Here is a 15,013-nt window from a genome sequence, read left to right as displayed (position 1 = left end):
TGGCCAGCCCCAGCCCATTTTTTAAGCTGACTTCCCAGGGTAGTAGACTGTGGAAGGGAAGTAAGGAGAACAATCTTAGCTTGTCTCATCTGGAAGTCTTCTCGATCTGGAGCTTCCCACCTCAGCCTGGAACTTAGGCTGTTGAGAATGTGTAGACAGAGCCTCTGGGGGCTTTCTCTAAGGATGCTGGATCTGAGGCAGGGCCAGGAAGGAGAGGAAGAACAGAGGGTATTCCTTCTCTCTGCCATAGGCCTGCACCTGGAACTCAGTTCTAAAGTTTATCTCTTGATCACACAGCCAGCCCTGAGCTGGTCTTGGGACACCAGCCATCAGCCAAGAATCCACCTAGTTTTTTAGAATGATTTTGAATATGATGGGGGCCAGTCCCTCCTTTAAAAAGCCATCAAGTTGCTGAAGTTGGCAGTTACCCAGTTGGACCTCACCAGGGCCTGATCACTCAGCCATATTAACCACTGAATCAAATTAGGATGGGCCCCGGCTTCTGAGCTCAGGCTTGTAAGGGGCTATGGAGCAGCTTTGTTCATTTAGCCAGATTTAGTGAGCAGTTACTCTGTGCCAGGCACTGCTTGGTTACTTAGGCACAATATTGAACTGGTCATGCATGGCCTCTGCCTTCAACAGACTCCCACTCAGATGGAGAGACAGGCAATAAAACAAGCAGTTATCCCACTGAGTAACAGTGCTGTGGCATACAGAAGCCACTCATTTTTGAAAGAGTAAAATGAATGAAAGATCAAATGAATGAATAATGGAGTGTTGTGCCATCCTGACCTGGGGGGTTAGAGAGGGCTTTCTAGAGGAGGTGATATGTAACCTGGAGGATGTATAAATTTAGCCATATGAAATGAAGTAATGGGGAAGAGTGGCAGGGGAAATGGCATGTGCAAATGGCCTGGGGTTGGGAGAGTGAGCTGTGGTGGCAGAACCGAGAAAATTCTAACCAATCGGCTTAGGTTATGGGGGCCACAGTGGGGGTATTTGGAAGAGATGAGGCCTGTGAAATACTCCAGGTTGTGTTGTAAATTATATTGTCATCATGTCGAAGAATTTATATTCATCCAAAGAAATGGGACTTTTAAACAAACAGGAGATATTGGTATTTTCAGGCACCAGGGTCAACCCAATGAGAACATTGCAGAGGACCTTTATCTCTGTTTCCTGGAAAGGATGGAAAAGCATGATGCTTGATATAGTTCTCAGTTCTAATCACACAAGTTACATGTGGATAATGGTCATGGTCAGGTGGAGACGTGCTGAAAGTGTGTCTGTGATCTCAGGGTGTAGGAATGAGAAGGTGAACAGGGCAGAGTTCCCTTCTGTATCTACTAGCCTAGAGGGGGCTCACACTCAGGAAATCCTTGCCCATGGGGGCCCATGATGCACCAGGGCAGATGCTTTGAAATTGGTAGTCAGGGCTGGGAACAAGGACTTGGGGAGAGGAAGGCCAGCCTGGATGCCCCCAGGTAGCAAGTCAGTTATAATGGATAGATAATGGAAGCTGTCATACTCACAGGCCCCTTCATTAGAGATCTTCCAGCCTGGCCCCCTCCAAAAGGGCTTGCCTAATTCACTTGTGATATACTGGCCACCAAACATTCACCATCTCTGAGGCAAAGATTATCCATACCCATCCTCGGACCAAGGCTCAGTCCGAGAACCCATCAGACCCCATGATGCTTTCTCATTCATGACGCAAGTGGTAGAGATACACATGTTGCCATTGAACTCCCAGAGCGGGGAAAGATACAGCATTCATACTGCAGACGGGAAGACAAAAAGGAGGAGCTGAATGGGAACAGGGCCTTTACATTGTTTTTAAAGAAGTCTCACTCAACAAAACTCCAGTTGAGCAATATTCTTTTGAGGTCCCTTGTCCCAAAGCAAAGCTCGCCAGATCACCAGGCAGATAAAGCAGCAGCTGTGCTGGGTAGAACTTGGTAAAGCTGGACCATCACCTTGTCTGTGTGCAAAGCCTCATGGGAGAATGCACAAAGGAAGTTCCGCCCCCCCCCCCCAGAAGCTGACATCCTGAGCTGCCAGAGTTTGCTGTTACCCTCGCAGCTCTGGTGTCTCTGCGTCTCACCTTCATGACCAATTGCTAAGAAGACAGACACGGTTCTCTAAGAAAGCCCCAAAGTCCCGCTCCTTTAGGCCCAAGGTACAAGGAATGAGGGGTGGGAGGGAAGCAGACTCTTGATGGTGAGGCCTTGCTAATATGCATGGGGCCCAGGGCAAGAGTAGAAAAGGAGTCCCACACACTATCCGTCTCAATGTTTATAAATCAAGCCAGCAAACATAAACATAATATGTTCTCCTGTCTTGGCAAACATACCTTGGAAATGGATCTGGAAAGTCAGGTTTGATTTTAGAATCTCACACCCCTCGGAGTGGCCAGCCACAACATGGCAGTGTGGTGGGGGGGCGGGGGTTGGGGACCCTGCCTCAAGGCCCTGGCCCCTCCCTTTCTCCTCCTACCACTTGCACCAACCAACACCATGGGCCTCCCCCACATACACGTGGACACCTCAGCCTGAACATCGAAGCTCTGTCCAAATGGCCACCCTTGGACCTGAGAGCGTGCACACCTGAAGCATGGTGTGTCCCCAGTAGAAGAGATCCATGGATGAGCCTGCAGAGACCCTGGAACGGGGCTCAGAGGCCATTTAAACAGAGAATTCTGGGATCTCAGAGACCCATAAGGTGCTCTCAGGGAAAGTGGTTTCCAGGTAGTGTCCTCCCGGCCCCACAGATTTCTTGCTGCCTGAGGATGGTTATCGCCTGAAGATGGCTATCGCCGGAGGAGGCCCAGGGCAGGAGTCCCTCTTGCCCACAGCTAAATAAGCACGCTACTGTTGGCAGGGACCACGGTGTCATCACGGCTGTGACACTGGTCTGAACGTTTAAAGAAAACCATGCACTGTGCTTCTGAATACATCATTGCCTTCCCAAGGGCTGGCTCAACTTCCGTTCCTCCTTCATCTGTCCCAGATCAGACCCACACAGGACTCTGGGAAGACCTCCCCATTCCCACTCACCCCAAGGCCAAATGTCCCAGTGCCTCCCAACGCCCTTTGTCCCAAGCACATCCTCGAGATCTTGACACCTCCACAGAGGCAAAGCTCTAGCCCCACTGCATTTTCAGCAAGGGTTTCTTGATCCAACTTGGGCACCAAGGGACTGACGAGGTTAGTGTTGATGGCTTGAGGTCCCCTTGCTGAGAAAACCAAAGAGAACTGATGCCTCACCTAGTAGGAACACTGAAAAACCAAAACTCAAAGCTCAGGGCCAAGTGTGAGGGTGTGCAGAAAGGTGTGTGTTTTTTCTTGTCATTTTCGACTCTAATGATGGACTCACGTTGCCCGCTCTTCCCTTTCTCTTACACCTTACCTACCTACTAAAGGAGGAGCTCTTGCTTGGTAAGTGGATATAATCCGCAAAGACATGAGAGAATTTATTAGAAGCCACTCGAGAGCCTTAGCTACCTTCTCCAGGGGGAAAAGGACACACACAAATATCCGTAGAGAGCTTTTTTTTCGTTTGTTTTCAGTCAGACTATTTGACTTCCATTTTTTTTGCCCCCCTTTTTTTTCCCCTTTAGTTGAAAACTACTAAAATGTCATTTTGTGACCTTGACTTTATATTTAAAAAAAAAGAAAACTCTCTTTATTTCATTTCTTTTCCCCATGCGATATTTGTTTAGGGTTCTGTTCAGGGAACTTTTTCTTTAAAAAAAAAAAAGTCAAATTCATTGAGGATTTGGTTGAAGTTTAAAATTTTGGCTTTATCTCTCTTTTTTTTTAAGTTAAAAGATATATGTTTTTCATGCCCATTGTCCCATTTCTTTTTCCCTTCCCCTTCCTTCATTTTTATTACTGTTTTAGGTTAAGGGTGTGACACACCCCCCTTTCGATTGAGTTGTCTCTTTTGTTTGAGTTAATTCATTAGAAATTAAATTTTGTATAATTTCCTTTTTCTTTGGTTTAATCTGGATCGCATGCTTTTTCTCTGCATGATACCTAAATCTTCCAGTTATTCTAACAGGGGGTAAAAAAATATCTCCTTTCTGTGGAATTCTTTCAGGAATTTGTGCTTTTGTTTTTTTTTGGCGTCTCTCTTTCCTCTTCTCTCTCTCTCTCTCTCTCTCTCTCTCTTTCCTTTCGTTACAGTGCATCATGACGGTAAACATTTCTTGGTTATTTAGACACAGTGCACAGGCCCAGCGATCAGCAGTGTCCAACGGGTGTTTTTGCTTTCAGATCACTGGGTCGGGGTCTGCAGCTGACCTCTTTACCAAAACAGCCAGCCCGCTCACCACCTCCAGAGGACGCTCCCAGGAGTATGACTCAGGCAATGACACCTCTTCACCACCCTCCACGCAAATCAGCTCAGCCAGGTCGCGGGGCCAAGAGAAGGGGAGCCCCAGTGAGGGCCTCACCAAAAGCCGGGAGCTCAACTGTGGCAACACCTCTGATTCAGGGAACTCCTTCACCACCTCCTCACCCCAGAACAAGGGGGCCGCTTTGGAGAATCTCTCCCCCACCAGCAGGGGCAGAGAGTCAAGGTCAGTGCACCTGGGCTGGAGGAGGGGTCGAGGGAGGAGGGTTCTGCCTTAGCTCTACCATCTCAGTCTCTCACCTTAGCCCTGTACCCATGCACTTCCCACCCCTAACCCAGGAGGCTTTGATTTGCAAGAGAGAGAAAACTCAAACTGGCATAATTTGGGGGTGGGGGGGAATCCAAAGATATCAGCTTCAGGTACATCTGGATCCAGGGACTCAAAAATACATCCTTGAGATTCTGCCTTCCCCATTACATCTTTCATCTCTGCTTCCCTCTCTATTGGCTTCATTCTCAAGCAGACCCTCCCCAAGCATGGGCACATATGCCAACAGCATTCACATATGCTAACCATTCTATCTGTTTAGCCAGCCAATGGAAGGAGAATGCCCCTTTCCCAAAAATTTCAGCAAAATACCAGGGCAGATTCTCATTGTTTCTGCCTGGCCCATCTCGGGTCATTTGCCCACCCTTGGACCAGTCACTCTGGCCCAGGAGATGCTGTGCTCTTGGCAAGAATATGTCACATGCTACCATCAGGGTTAGTGAGTAGTCTTCCCACATACACAAAAGTTGGGGGAGGTCCAGTTGTCTGAAGGAAAAGTCAGGGTACTGATATCAGGAAGGATGGAGATGGGCAGGCAAAAACAAATATCAGTTTTACCAGTAATCTCAGGAGAAAGTCTAACATTAAATTCATTTAAAGTTGCTGTCATGTAAAAACATTTAAATGTACTGAAACCTTGTGTCAACACAAAAACCTGCTCCTGGATGTTTGTAGCAGCTTTATTCATAATGGCCCAAACTTGGAATCACCTAAGACATCCTTCAGTAGGTGAATAAACTATAGTACATCCAGACAAGGGAATAATATTAAAAAGAAACGAGCTATCAAGCCATGAAAAGACGTGGAGGAAATTTAAATGAGTGAAAGAAACCAGTCTGAAGGCTACATATGGTACAGTTCCAACTCCATGACATTCTGGAAAAGGCAAAACTAAGGAGACAGTAAACAGAGCAGTGGGTAGAGATGTAGAGAGGGCAGGGGTTAGAGAGGGCTGCTTAGGTGGAGCACAGATCCATAGTTTACGTTTCTCAAAACCCATTGGGTTCACAAGAGTGAACGCTAATGGAAACCGCGGACTCCGCGTGATGATGTGTCAGTGGAGGTTCAGTGGTGGTAACAAATGTATCGCTCTTATGTGTGATGTGGAGAGTGGGGGAGGTGGTGGGTATGGAGAGTACGGAGGGTTCCCATATACCTGCGGCGTGTACATGTGTGCCTGTGTGTGAGTGTGTGTACTTTCACACCTTGCTAGATGCAGTTTTCCTGCAGAGAACCTTGCGTGCAGTGGCTTATGAGCCAGTTTGTAAACTCTACTTCATTACCCCCTTACCCTCTTATTCAAGAAATCACAGCAAAATGCTAATCACTGAGGATAATGTCACAATTACGGCTAGTAGAAATCGCTGCTCGTTGACTATCATTCATTCAGCTACTTACCCTCTCCTGGTTATCAGGCACCTCCTAGAAGCCAGCCACTCAGCCTGGTGCTGGAGAAAGGGAAATGGCACAGTCCTTTTCCTCAGGAGCATATAATGAGGCAGATGCAGGAGGGGTGGAAGAGATTTGCTGGTACATTCTCATGCTAACGTGGGGTCTTCTTTCTTCTGGAGGTGGGAGTCTGCTTTTGTTCAAAGTGGCCAAGATGTCAGAATGATAAGCAAAGCCTTAGCAGTGAAGCAGTTAACGGCTTCTTCAAGGACAGAGCGCCCTTTGTCCCCAACACATAGCCCACTTCAGTTCTTGACAAACAGCTTGGCATCTCCACGGAGCCTCTGGTTTGCCTGCCCTGGGACATCCCTGGCCTCAGTTCACACCCAAGCCTGCCTGGGAGCCAGGGCTGGGTCAGAACAAATGTCAGTATCTCCGAGAACAGGCAGTGAAATTCCCAGATGAGACAGGGAGGACAGGTGTCTACTTACATACTCCAAGGCAAAAAAAAAAAAAAAGAACCAGAATAGTAATAGTAATAACAACTGATAATAATAATGACTGCTCATATGTGTTGAGCCCTGATTATATGCTAGGTGCCATGCTGAGTGCTTGCCATGGATCATCTTCCTTCACTCCTCATAGAACCTTTATGGGATAAGTATTACCAGAGATCTTTTTTAGCTGGTGGGGAAACTGAGACTCAGAGTAGTTAAGAAACTTAAGATCATAGGGCGCCTGGGTGGCTCAGTTGGTTAGACGACTGCCTTCGGCTCAGGTCATGATCCTGGAGTCCCTGGATCGAGTCCCACATCAGGCTCCCTGCTCGGCAGGGAGTCTGCTTCTCCCTCTGACCCTCTTCCCTCTTGTGCTCTCTGTCTCTCATTCTCTCTCTCTCAAATAAATAAATAAAATCTTAAAAAAAAAAAAGAGACTTAAGATCATAAGGGCCAGCGCCAGGATTCAAACACAGATCTGTCATAGCATTGAAGCTGAAGCCTGAGTGGCATCTAGCAGTTACCTGCTTCATTTGATCTCTATGGACAGCCAAATTAAATCATTTAGACCCAGCCTTTCATTTTGAAATATAAGTGATCTCTAAATTCATGGCTATTTATGCCATGTCAGCAATGAGCAGAGAGCTGAGAGGAAAAGACATGATCAGCTCTAAATCTAGGGAACCTTCAACAGTGAAGATAGGGGACTGGTGGGGTGACAGGGGCATAGGCTTTGAAGCTGGACAGATCGGGGTTTGAGACTCTGGGTGGCTTTGAGGAAGTAACTAACCATTCTGAGTCTTCCCTGTAAATCGGGGAGAATAGTGCCAGTTTCCTAGGGTTGTTGGGAGGACCATACAAGATGATGCTGGTGGAGCACCAGGATACTAAGAGGCTCAAACGTTTATTTCACAACTATTTATTCATGACCGACAACAGATGGTATCAGGCTCTGTCCGAGGTGCTGGGATACAGTTTCCAGAGATTTGAGTCCTCTCCCCAAGGAGTTCAGTGACTGGGGGAGGAAGAGACAATTGTAAGACCAAGTGAGTCCTTCTAGGGACAGGGGGTGCATAGAGGCTGGCGGCCGTGGTAACACATTGAGGGTCACCCAACTAGACTCAGGGAGATGTCAAAAAAGGCCTCCCAGAAAAGGTGAGGTCGAACTAAGGCCTGAACCATGAGTAGTTATTGTCAGGTGAGGAGGGGAGGGAAGAGGGTTCCAGGCAGTGGGAATGTTCTAAGGCCTGGAGACAGGGAAGGAACAGGGATATTTCAGGAGGAACAAGTAGTCCATTATGGCTGGAGTCAAGAGAGGAAAGTGCCAAGAGCTGAGATTGGAGGGGTGTGCAGGGGCCAGATCATGATGAGCATGGAAACCATATATTAACGGGATTAGAATTTGACTCTTGGCCCAAACCAAATGAACATGCCCTTATTGAGAACCCAACAGGAGCTTCACATGGCTCCCGGCAGGGTGAGAGCACAGAAGACAGGACCCTGTCATTGGGTGATTTTGAACAAGCCTTCACTCTTCTTTGGGTCTCAATTTCCCCATCTGCAAAATGGGCTACATCAAAGTTTCCCAAATGTAAACCACCTATATGGCCCCTTGTTGATTTTAGCCATATCCCTGTACCTACTGGTACTCTTACTTTAATAAACTCACTTTTTTATACAAGGAAACTTACACCACTATCTTACCTAGAAAATTTATAGCACTCATCCTAAATAGAAAGCACCTGCAAAATACATGATTTATATATGAAAATACATAAAGATGGTGTATTTAATTCTAGTTAGCAACAGTTGCCTGCCCAAGGCACCAGATCTGGGAGACGGCAGTGTTGAACCCACTAGTACCCAACCCAGAGTTTTCCATTAATGTAATCAGAAGGACTGGAAAAGACTCAAAAGGGAATAAATCTCTTTGTGATTGGTGTTATTTGCCATTATGTGCCCATGCCCACTGACCTAAAATGCTCCAAAGTGCCCCCTGTGGTATGTGTCCCCCTCTGTTCTTATTCCTCTGACATCTGTGGCCTGGAAAGTTTCCTCGAGGCAGTAAGATGGGAATAGGCGGAAAGGGGTTTCTGAGAGTACCACAGCCTAGGCGCAGGTAGGGAGAGGAGTATCAGCTCCAGATGCCTGCAGACCAGCGGGCAGGCCATTGCTAACAGGCGTTCTGCCCACATCTGCAGAGGATTTCGGTCGCCATGTCTGGAATGCGCAGAAGTAAAGAAGTCCAGTTTGGTCCCATCCACAGCCCGGAGCTCCCCCATGAGAGGGTGCTCCCGCAGCCCCTCCTATGCCAGCACCCGTTCTTCCAGCCACTCCTCCCGATCCCCAAACCCCAGGGCTTCCCCCAGGTACACCCGAAGCCGATCCACCTCCTCTGGAAAAAGGTGAGTGCCGCTTTGACCTCTGTTCTGCAGCGCTTTCCTCCTTAGGGAGCTAGTTATGGTAACCAGAGATGGCCTTTGGCCCTGGGGTCGGGGGTCGGGGGGGGGCGGGGAAGGAGTCAGACGGACTTGAGTTTTGAATGCCCACTATACCCATTCCTAGCTGGTGGCCCTGGGTCTCAAATAACCTCTCCGAGCCTCAGTTTCCTTATCTGCAAAGTGAAAACATTCACCTCTCTGTGCTTCGGTTTTCCCATCTGTGGAATGGGATTGATAATAGTACCTAACCCTAGGATGTGTTGAGGATTTAATGAGAAAATGCACACAAAGCATTTGTTCAATGTCTGACACGTAATAAAATACACAATCATAGCTAACATTTCCTGTGTGCATTGAACCTAATGAGACCCTAATTTGTGAGGTATGTGATTGACTCTAACTTACTCATTTAATTTACAACGCTATAGGGTAAGTACGATTATTTATCCCCATTTTATAGATGAGAAAACAGAGGCCCAGAGAAGTGAAATCACCTGTTCAAGGTCATACAGCTAATAAGTGGCCTTAAATGGTAAGAATTCAAGAAGAAGTTGTCAATATTATTATTAATCGCCCAGAAGAGAGGGAATTTCATTCTCAGGAGAGGGCCAGACTCCTCGGCCTGGCGTCCTGAAAGAAGAAGGTCTCCCTCAGGGGACCCGCTGCATAAAGCCCTACACATCCGGGACGACCCCGTCGAAGCCCAGCAGGCCCCTCGGGGACTGTTTACTCTCCCGCAGGTCCTACTCGCGCTCTTCCAGCTATTCCTCCAAGTCGGGCAAGAGGAGCCCACCCAGCAGAAGCTCTCGATCACGCCGCAGCCCCAGCTACTCGCGTTACAGCCCTAACAGGTACCGGCCCCGCCCCCAAGCACAGGCCCCGCCCCCAAGCACAGGCCCCGCCCCCCCGGCCTCCTCCCCCACCCACCTCTATGGGGAGCTTCACCCAAGCCCCGCCCCTGCTCCCCCATCGTCCAGCATTGCAGGAGTAGGCATGGGGAGACGACCCAGCATCCTTGTAGTTTTCTTCGTCTCCGCTGGAGTGGATATGTTTGGGCCCCCAAACATATCCTTGAGTCCTAACGTACCCCCATAATATACAGCCAGCCACACCCCAGAATTCACAGCCCGGCCCTCAGCCTCTTCACACACCTAATACTACCCTTCTTCCGCATATTCAGAGCCCCCAGTTCTTACGCATGCGCCAGGGCCCTCTTGACGTCCACATTCTCACCCCCGCAGCACCCGCGCCCCTGTAATGCCCACCCTCGAAGGCTGACACCCGGGCACACGCCCGGCCCCCCCCCTCCCAGTATCGAACCACAGCCCTGTCCTTTTCCCTCCCGCATTCCCTGGGGCCCCGGGAGAAACCACCCACTGCCCCAGTGGGATGCAGGGCGCAGGGGAGAGGAAGTGAGTGACCCTGGCTCATGCGGATCTCCCAGCTCCCCAGTAACCCCCGCATCCCTTCAGGGAGCGGGACCCCAAGTACAATGAGAAGGACTCCCAGCAGCGGGAGCGCGAGCGAGCGCGTCGGAGACGGCGGTCCTACTCGCCCATGCGGAAGCGCCGGAGAGACTCCCCGAGCCACCTGGAGGCGCGGAGGATAACCAGGTAAGGCCAGGAGGGCCGGGGGTGCCCACCTTCACCCTCACTCCCACCCCTCACACCCGCTGGGGCCCCGGGTTCTCCCCGTGCCCCCTTGGAGCTGGATTTCAGGATTGTGGGAGCTCAGACACACTTTGCGGGCTCTGCTGGGAGCGGGCAGGGCCTCCGGGGCGGGGTTAGGATGGGTGCCTGGAACAGGGGTGGGACCAGCCTGAGGAATCCGGGTGTGGCCGGGGTCTGCGGAGGGGGCTGGGAGGTCACGTCGAGGCAACGGGGGCCAAAGCAGTGGGGACAGATCACGCTCAGACGCACAAACAAGGCATTAATAGACCCTGATCACACCCTGCACCAAGTGTGGAGAGGGCAAGAAGGATCATTTAGGTGCCAAAGGGACTTAGAGGGAGGCCTGGTGGGTGAGGGGGAGAGGTGGGTGAGGGGCTCTGGAGTGGAATCCCGGCTGTGCCACTTTTCAGGTACGCTGGGAAAGTCTCTTCACCTCCCAGATCTTCAGCCCTCACCCATGAAGTATGGAAGGAAATAATTCCCAGGAGTATCATAAAGATGAAATGCAAGGGGGCAAAGAGATGGGAACCCACTTTGTAAACTGAAATGCAGAACACTAGAACCCTCAGTGTGCCGTTGTTTCGGACTGAATGGTCAGACTAGGTGGATAAGGTTTCCTGTAACAGGTAAAGTCTTAGATGAGAAAAGCCCTAGAAAAGAAGCCTGAGGTCCGAGTGGACACGTATTTCTTCGGCCTGGAAAGCAGTAAGAATGGCTGAGTCTTGCCCTAAAATTGGCTGCTGACAATCAGTCGGGCTCTTCCTCCTGGCCCTCTAAGGTTCAGCCACTCCATCCAGAGACTCACGGGACTGGGGCTGGGGTGTCCTCCTGGCTGCCTAGTGCCTCCTCCCTAGAGATGACCTGGAGGAGGAAAAAGCACCTGTGCCCCAAACAATAAGATGGGGATAAAGCATCACCTTCTCAGATATCCCACAGAACACCCTGGTACACAGGAAGTCCTACACCCACCGCGTTGACCAGAGGTGTCCTTGAGGTTGACTTGGAGGAAGGCTGAGATAAACAGAGTGGCATTTCTAAAAGGCCCTCTTGTTTCCTTAGTCAACCTCAAATAGTCCATCTTGATGAACCCATTCAGTGTTTCCCAAACTTCAGTCACCCCGCAGCATCTGAGCACTTTTGACTTGTCTGTTTAGTAAGCGTACTGTAGCTTACTTAATTTTCTTTAAATAGATATGCTCTTTCTTAGAGGTCCATACATTTAATTCAAAAGGAATACACCACAGTACACTATAGTAAATGGACAACCAGCCTCTCTTACCGTAAATAGAAGGTTCTAGTAAAAGTAAAAGTAGCACAACAAAACTGCAATTAGAGTCTAGGTGTAGATCCTATTGACAGCTGGAGGTTCTGAGCCCCAGCCTTGCTTTATTAAAAAGTGAGATCGGTGACTTCTCAAGACCCCAGCACTAGGCTGAGACCATCCCCTGGATGTTCTCGGGACAGCACGAGGAGCGTAGGCGAAGGGTCTCCCCAGGGGCCCGGGAGGTGGAAGTTACTGCTCCCTCTACTCCCGCCTTCCCCTCCCGCCGGGAGGCTGCGGAAGCTGGCGGGTGCCCCCGGGGCCGGGGTGGGCGGAGTCTGGTCCTCAAGCGCGCTCCGTCTGGTCTCCGCAGTGCCCGGAAACGCCCCATCCCCTACTACCGGCCCAGCCCCTCCTCATCCGGCAGCCTCAGCAGCGCCTCCTCCTGGTACAGCAGCAGCAGCCGCTCGGCCAGCCGCAGCTCTTCCCGCAGCCGCAGTTATTCCCGCAGCCGCAGCCGCAGCCGCAGCCGCAGTCGCAGCCGCAGCCGCAGCCGGACCCGCACGAGCAGTGGCTCCAGCTCGCGCAGCCCCAGCCTGGGCTCCCGGAGCCGGAGCCGGAGCTACAGCTCAGCAGACAGCTACTCCAGCACGAGGCGCTAAGCAAGGGCCCTCCCTTGAGCCGGCTGCCTGCAGCGGGGCCCCTTTCACTCTGCCAGCCTCTCCCCCTTCCCTACCCACCCTGCCTTCTCCTTGGGGACGGACCTTGCGGGCTCCTGGACCCTGTCCTTCCTGCTCTCCTGGGGAGGAGGAAAAGAGGGTACCGGGCCTTCAGCCTCTATGTCAAGCCGCTAGGAGCCTCCACCAGCACCACCCCCGGGGCTCAACTCGGGCCTGGGCGGATGGAGAGAACCACCCTCTGTTGGCACAAAAAACCTCAAGGTTCTGTAAGAAGCGATGGGTCCGTGACTCCAACGCTTGGGCCTAGCCAGGAAAACAGAGTTCTGCTCACCCACTGCTCCTAGGATGCGTATGGAGGCACCTGCCCTCATTCTCCCCTCATTCAGCCTCCTGAGCGGGTGTGTGAACCCTCGTGGGGTGGGAGGTGATGAGAGGAAACCAAGGGCAGTTAGGCCCAGGAGAGGGGGTCAGGCCTTTCACACACACACACACACACGCGCGCGCACACGCACACACCCCACGAAACAGGCCGGAGCAGAGGCTAGAAGGCAATCGGAGGGGGGAGAGAAGGGATCTGAGTAGGGATCACGGAGGTTTCAGTGGGGAGGAAGTGTCAGGAGAGAGGAAATGGGTTCTCTGGTTGTGAGCATAGATGCAAAAGGGCAGGGGTCATTCTGCAGCACCCCCCCATTATCTTGGCGTGGTCAGGAAAAGCAGTCCAGTAGGTTCTAGCAATGGAGAGGCCCCCACAAGGCTTCGACAGCCTCTTGGCTGTTCACAGGGCCCCTGAACCTCCCTGAGAAAGGACACAGTAGACAGGACACCTTGGTCCACAGCCCCACAGCCCAGATTTGCCTCAGCCCCCACTAGCTGGCACCAGCTTAATTCCACGAGACCATCTGCTGAACATCCCCCAGTGCCATGGCCAGCTGCCAGTCCCCAGCGCCGGCCAGTCTGGCCTTACCCTCCCGTTGGTGCCTGCCTGCCCCCTCCCCCGCGGCCCAGACGGCCACACCCTGGAGCCCACCCAAAGCAGCCGAGCATCGGCTCACCCGCCCTCAGCCCCAGCCAACCCCTTTGCCTCTCAGGAATTTTGCCAGGATGGGGCACAGCAGCTCCGGTTTTGGGGGGAAAGACCCAAATCCAGAGAGTGTGAGGGGACAGGGGCGTGGGTACTCCAGAGCCTGGGATTCTCCTGGCTTCTGAGGCTTCTCTGTCAGCTCAAGCCCCACCTTCATCTCGGCCCTCCCCCAATCTTCCCTCCGCCTGGGGCTGGGCAGCACGGGTAAGCTGATCTCCAACACACAAATACCACCAGTTGCTTCATCCACAGCAGGCACTGAGAACAGGGGTGTGAGGGAGAGGATCCTTAAAATAAACCCTTGGGCATCCCCCTCACCAGCTGACTGGTTTTCCGGAGCCTTGTGGGTGAGTTTCAAGTTTGCGGCAGCAAGGGCAGCGGGACAGGGCACGGAGGGAGATCGTGAGGGGGGACAGTTCCCAGCTCTGGATACTGGGGCCGGCTACGGGGAAGCAGGGACCAAACACTCTTTATCCTTCCCACCCCAGGGAAAACACTGGAACGAAAAATTCCTTTTTCTCGAAAGCAGTGACCTGTCCCCCCAACTCCCAATCTTTCCCATTACATCAGCCCGTGGGGCCAGAAACTGCCCTGCAACCACCCACAAGTCCTTCCTCCATCAGGAGAGCCGAAAGCGACGTGCCCCAGACAGCACTGGACGACCTGGCCTTCCCATGATGCCCTCTGGCCCGGCCCTGGGCCCCACCCGCCCAGACTGGCGGATGCCGACGCTGTCACCGCAGAAGGCCGGATGGCAGGTGCCTGGGACAGGGGCAGGTGCCCTGGGAGGGCATGTACAGCAACTGTAAATAACCCTCTTCCCTGCCCAGGAACGCAAACTGGGCTCCAGTCTCCCATCATGGAGCCACGGAACCTCATTAGCGGGACAGCAGTGAGAGAGGCCCAAGAGCCTCCCATCAGACTGCCTTCAGACAACTCTAGGGGACCATTTTGCCTGGGGCTCCTAGCAAACCTATTATTTATTTTATTTATTTATGTTTATTTATTTATTTATGTGATGACTTCTCTCTCTCTCTCTCTCTCTCTCTCTCTCTCAGTTGCCATTAGCAGTATTCAACTATTTATTTATATGGAGGTGTGTGTGTGTGTGTGTGTGTGTGTGTGTGTGTGTGTGTGTTTCGGGGTGGGGGGGCTTCTAAATTATTTTTGCGCATCTTTTTTCTCTCGTGTCTTTGTGGGTGGAATCTGAGAGGTCGGGTGTTGAGTAGGGATGTTGGCTTTGTCCCTGCAGGGGAGACCCACAGATCTCTAAGTCCAAACATCCTGGAGTTGGCCTGGGAGGGTGGGGG

At 51.5% G+C, this 15,013-nt stretch overlaps 1 protein-coding gene across 1 annotated transcript in view; it reads left to right on the top strand.

Annotated features, from left to right (window-relative positions):
- Window positions 1–14,735, top strand: part of SRRM4 (serine/arginine repetitive matrix 4) — a 148,774-nt gene extending 134,039 nt beyond the window's left edge. Inside the window, exons 9-13 of the mRNA XM_028116420.2 lie at window positions 4,278–4,582; window positions 8,772–8,975; window positions 9,752–9,862; window positions 10,484–10,624; window positions 12,316–14,735. Of these exons, the coding sequence (XP_027972221.2) occupies window positions 4,278–4,582; window positions 8,772–8,975; window positions 9,752–9,862; window positions 10,484–10,624; window positions 12,316–12,604 (1,050 nt within the window). The 3' untranslated portion in view covers window positions 12,605–14,735. The remainder of the gene's footprint in view (window positions 1–4,277; window positions 4,583–8,771; window positions 8,976–9,751; window positions 9,863–10,483; window positions 10,625–12,315) is intronic.
- Window positions 14,736–15,013: the final 278 nt, after the last annotated feature.

Source organism: Eumetopias jubatus, unplaced genomic scaffold (assembly GCF_037043125.1).
Source record: "Eumetopias jubatus isolate StellerSeaLion01/CBP00866 unplaced genomic scaffold, mEumJub1_p1.0 scaffold_16, whole genome shotgun sequence".
Taxonomy (NCBI): Eukaryota; Metazoa; Chordata; class Mammalia; order Carnivora; family Otariidae; genus Eumetopias; species Eumetopias jubatus.
The sequence above is the reverse complement of the archived record's forward strand: the minus strand, read 5'-3'. Positions and strand labels throughout refer to the sequence as shown.